At 26.1% G+C, this 5,798-nt stretch overlaps 1 protein-coding gene across 1 annotated transcript; it reads right to left on the bottom strand.

Annotated features, from left to right (window-relative positions):
- Nucleotides 1–1,155: 1,155 nt before the first annotated feature.
- Nucleotides 1,156–5,001, bottom strand: LOC120268782 (zingipain-1-like). Its single transcript, XM_039276057.1, has 5 exons — nt 4,565–5,001; nt 3,033–3,262; nt 2,813–2,953; nt 1,868–2,086; nt 1,156–1,383 (listed from the first exon to the last, which is right to left on the bottom strand). The coding sequence occupies exons 1-5, from the start codon at nt 4,986–4,988 to the stop codon at nt 1,315–1,317; spliced, it is 1,083 nt and encodes a 360-aa protein (XP_039131991.1). The 5' UTR covers nt 4,989–5,001; the 3' UTR covers nt 1,156–1,314.
- Nucleotides 5,002–5,798: the final 797 nt, after the last annotated feature.

Here is a 5,798-nt window from a genome sequence, read left to right as displayed (position 1 = left end):
AGCAATGAGGATGCCTAATGTTATTTTTATTTTAAATGGTGGTGTTAATTTCATGTGGTTTTTTATTTCATGTTTTTAATGATAAGTATGATGTTTTATTTATTTTGCTGAAGAATATAGTTTTTAAAAAATTTGTTTATATGTATTTATTTTTTTAATTAGAATTATAAAATTTTAAATAGAGTAAGATGGGTAAGGGTGCAAATCTCGTCACTGACTTATAATTATGATGATTGTATGGCGAATCACATCAAGTCCACAAAGGGTAAACTAAATATATTATTCCTGTTTATAAATATAAAAAGATTTTATTGTAATTTGAGGTACAATATTTTTAATTATATGTGATTTTATTTATATTATAATTTAAAATACAAGGAACTAAACAGCACTATTGCATGATTAATTCTATCTTTCTACCAAAAAAATAATTTATCAAAAATATTTTTCTTTAAAATAAATATATAAAATATAATAAAAAATAAAAAATAATTTATGTGCGAAACATGATACACTTTTTCTTTAGGATTGGGTTTCTTTGATGATAAAATTATCAGTAGATATGTTTTAGTCTTGTGTTGCACATACCATTTTATAGCTCCGATATACAACTCCCTATTTCAAAACTATTTCAGACATAGCTCTGAAAATTCCTCATAAATGAGCTCCAAGATCAGGAGTTTTACAAATTTTCTGAAATTTAGTATTATCTTCTAAATAATTTTTTATTTTTAATTATATTTTGTGTTCTCACCTCATTAGATTTTTTTCTAAAGTAAATGTAGGACAAATACTCTTATTTAGAAAAAGTTAAAAGTGGTACACAGATATAGAATTAATATTTCAATACACTTATGTCTTTACTTTAAATACACTTTGAGATCCTATATCCGATACTCTCGGCCAAAAGACCTTTGGTATCTCATTATAATTTATCACATTAAGAAAATACACATTTTTTACCTTTCTATCCAGCTTTCCTTTTGCTTGGCATGTTCTTTCAGTAAATAAGAAGAGAAAGAAATAACATTAATAAAAACAGTTTTTAAATTTTAAAGCTGTCTACAATTTCCTTCTTTCTAGAGATCCAAATAACTAAAATCCAATATTTTTCAACAACATAAGATAAGCTTTGTTTTTTTTTTTTTTTTATAATTTCTTGAAAAAAAAAATTGACAAGATTTTCAAAAGGAAATAACAGTTTGTACCAATTTCTTGTTATTGGAGTACACAAATCACAAATGTCCATTAATTAATTAAACATTATTAAGCGCTCATCCATTGTTTTATTTGACCCCTTCCATGCACCCAACTTCATTTTTCTCCTGATCTTCTTGCCTTTTCCTCTTCTGCCTCCACTTCAAGTGTATTGCCCTTGTTTTTCTTTCAGAAAAATAAAAAATCCAGTTAAAACATTTAATATATATCTATATATATGTTGGAGAAAATTAAATTTTCTCAATATCTTTTATCTTAAAAAATGGAGAAAATGACTTACGTTAATTCAAGGTTGAAAGAAAATCAAATTAGCTATTTGGTTAGTTAGGCGGAAAATTAATTTATAACACATGATGTGCTTATTAGTGAGGAATGAAATAAAAATGATTTGGATAAAATTATTTGTGGTTTCTTCTATATATATATATATATATATGAGTGGAAATTGGATAGAAAAATAAGTTTAATAATCTTCTTGAGCTTTTGATCAAGCTTCACAAATGAAGTACACACAAATGTTTTTAATTAGTTGAGATATCATAAATGAATTTGAGCATAGAAATTATTTTTAAAATAATTAAAATTCATATATTGTGTGTTGTGTTCTTAAAATATAGATGAAAATGCCAAAGAAAATAATTTTTTTTACCATATTGCTGTATTTTATAGGGTAATAGGGCCACGAGGCAATGCCGCACTTTCCACTTCGTGATTGAATATTACGTTCAAGTTTCATATATCCATTCTCCCCCCATCCATCTCCCCATGAATTTCTTACAATCCAATAATCTTTACCGCCTTCACTGTCATAACCTATTAATGCCACAGCATGATCTACTTTTGTACCACAAAACTGGGTGAATATTCCCTGAAACAAATAACAAATTGCATATGAAAACTTTTTTTAATTAAAAAAAAAATCACAAAAGTTATAAATTATTTGTGTTTTATTTTATAGTATAATTTTTTAAATAGTCCTTCTATTTTTTAAACTTACCCTTTTAGTCTCTTTATTTTGAAATATAAAAAAGGCTCACTTAAATGTAGTAGAGGGATTAAAAAGTTACAATTTAAAGTGAGGAACTAAAAGGATAAAGTTTGAAAACCTAGAGATTGTTTAGAAAATTATACTTTTATTTTATACTCAACAAGTACCATTATATATTGTTTGTATAATAATTAAAATTATTCCTATTGTTAGTATTTGGAAATCATTACATGTTGCAGTACTTAATAAATCATAGTCGGATATATAAGAAAATTTTGATTTTTTTTTCCTATGTTAAGTGAATTTTATGTCTACGCATATGATTTTATTATAAAAGTATTAAGAGACTATAGAGTGCAACAACAAAAATAAACCATTGTTCCATCTATTTGGAATCAGGCACATGGATTCTTTTTTTAGGCTGCTTTATCAAGAGTTCAAAAATAAAAAAATTTTTTTAAAAATCAAACTAAGGTATTTAACAATAATGTAATGTTTTCATCAATCAATTTTTAAAAAATCTATTTTAGATAATATGATCGAAAAATATAGTCTAATAATCATAAGTGTAGATTAATATAAAAAATAAAATAATAAAAAGCTCACATTTCCATATAATTGAAAATTTTTTCCGTAACCTTCCACAGCAGCAGCAACAGGTTGGTCAGCAACAGCCACCTTAAGAGCATTTTCATTGTTACGACGAACCATCCTATATCCATCAATTGTTACGACTTTGTTACTTTCACGAAAAACCACAAACATTAAAAATTATGATGATAATAATATCGGACAAAAATATTGATCCTAAGTTTGATGCTCATACCTTAGTCGTATCACAAGAATTACTATACTTTGCCGTATAAGGGTAATCTGCTTCAGTGTCAACCCCACCATTGTCTATAATATATTGATAAGCATCATCTAAATAGCTTGGTTGGCAACCTTTATTGAAACAATCTACCAGTTGTTGCTCTGATAAAGTTACCAAATCTCCTGTAACTATTTTATTGACGGCTTCCACTGTTGTCAGGACTGCGAAAGCCCAACAACTAACTGCACACAAAATGGTCATATTACATATACACATTTGGACTAATTTGATATATAAGAACTTTAACGACTTGTTTGGAGTTATAATATTTTTCCCCCTTGAGTGTGAAAGAGAAAAAAACCAAACATATTTCTTTTTTTAAAAATGTGTTTATTTGATGAAATAATCTGTTTTGTCTTTTTGTAAAAAAAAAAAAATTAAAGACAAATTTGTCTATATATGTAGTAAAAAATATACATGGTACAAAAAGTTAAAAACAGAAACACTATTTTCAAGAAGTGTTTGTAGCAAAAAAAAAAAACGAAAGACAAATTTTTTGTTTTATGTACTAAAAAATATACCTGGTACAAACAATTGCTAAAAGCATAAGCACCATTTTTCATGAACAATCCAAATGACCTTTTAAAAATAATCATCACAGGAAACTTGATGGTTTTCCTCATAATTTTAAGATTTAGTTTAGACTAGGAAAAAAGTAAATGTATACAGATATATATATATATATAACCAATTCATTCCAAGTTGTTTCACTTCAGATCAAAAAATTAGTTTTAAAATAAATTGAAATAATTTGATATAGAAATATAATTTTTAGAAACTTTATTTGTTTAAAAAATATATATTATTAAACTCATTATTAAAAAAAATATTAACTATTAATGAATATCAGCAATTAATTGTAACAATGTAATTTTAATTGCCAAACAAATAAATCAATATTTATTAAGACAAAGTTGGCCACCCAGATTAAAATTAAACTTCAAAATCCAACCACGACATATTAAATGTTACTCTTATTATATGTAATGTTTTTTTTTAAATAACAGTTTCAAACTTATTATTGAATTCAACTTCATTTAGAAATTGACAGATAAATCTAATTAATAAAAAATTTAATGACCATCTTCAATGGGACTGTATCAACAGCTTATTAAAAAAAAATTCATTCTCGATACTACTTGTAATTTTTTTTATATTTTCATTCCTTTAAGAATAAAACTCAACTATTATCTATTTTTAATTTAAAAAAACACTGAATTGTAAATTTATTAAATTTATCAAAGTGCCTTTAATTTAAAAAAAAATTTGTGTGACTATAACCCTAAATAAATAAATAAATAACAGACCTATTTATAATTTTATCATTTCATCTCTTCTCACATAAAACTCAGCAATAATTTTTGAAACAATTAATTTTTTTAAAATTACAAAAACACCCTCCTTAAATTGTAAACCAAATGCAATTAATAAATTAAAAAACAAATAATAAAACGAAAAATTATAATTCTTGCAATAATACTTACAGCAACCACCCTGGTGTCTTATAGGATTAATAACACCCTCATCTCTCCAATCTATTGAGTCTGGCGCCACACCAACATTATCATTGAAGGCTTCACTATCATTTTCCATCTTCCATTTCCGGGGTGGTAAGGTTCTCAAAAAAGTGGCTCGATACTCTTCTACAGTAAGGTCAGCGAACACATTCAATGCAAGAGTATAGGTATGATTACCAGCATTGTGCTTGTCAATATATTTAAGGTTATCTTTGAAAATCTCATATCTTCTTTCCTTCTCTGATGAGTCACTATAAAATTTGTTGTGTCTGACTAGCCAACCCTCGTAGAGGAGACTAACTTCATAATCTGAGCGAATGGGAATACGTGAAGAGAAGCAGATGGTGGTGAAGAGGAGGAGGATGGAGATGAACAATAGAAGGGAAGACATTGCAGAAGTTGAGTGTGAGAACAAGTTGAGTATTTTTGCTCATTTATAGGTAGGCAAATATTATGGATTTATAGGATACCAAAGGTATCTTATGAAGGATGCAAAATGATGGTTGTCACTAGGGCTGGAATTAATATTTGATAAAAAAAAAATAAATAAATAATAAAAGTAATCATTTGTAATCATTTTTAATGGTAATTACGTTTGATTATAGCATAATCCTGGCCGGTTAGTATATCAAGCTTCAAACTGGTACATCAAATTTACTCCATCATTAAATATTAAGTTTAATAAACACTTTTTATAAATTTGAAGAATAAATTGCAGAGTCATAATGGAGTGAGAGAAAGATAGATCATAGAATATATTCCTAAGGTTGCAATTATCAATGGTTGGAAGCAATTGATATAAAAATAACTAGGCATTCTCCCGGCTTCGTATCGGAGTTTTTAAAATTTTGATGAGGGGTTTTTGAGGTAATATCATATATATATATATATAATTGATATAAATTGAACAACTCCTACAATTGAAACTCTTGTATATTTTGAATTTTTAAGGTCTTATAGAAATTTAATGCATAAATAAATAAATGCAATTAAAGTTTGTCAATTATTAATAGCATAAACAATAGAAATAAAAATTTAAATGTAATAAAAAATTATTTAAATTTGCTCCTTGAAACAGTTGGGAGCAGGTTATACATCTACTTTAGTTTTTCTTACAAACAATTCCCTTTTTTTGTTTTTTTTTTTTATTTTATTTTTTACAATTTTGATGGTTGTAAGGCAATATTACATATAGACATAA

The sequence above is a fragment of the Dioscorea cayenensis genome, chromosome 9 (genome assembly GCF_009730915.1).
Source record: "Dioscorea cayenensis subsp. rotundata cultivar TDr96_F1 chromosome 9, TDr96_F1_v2_PseudoChromosome.rev07_lg8_w22 25.fasta, whole genome shotgun sequence".
NCBI lineage: Eukaryota > Viridiplantae > Streptophyta > Magnoliopsida > Dioscoreales > Dioscoreaceae > Dioscorea > Dioscorea cayenensis.
Note: the sequence above shows the minus strand (reverse complement) of the source record. Positions and strands in the feature narration are given on the sequence as shown.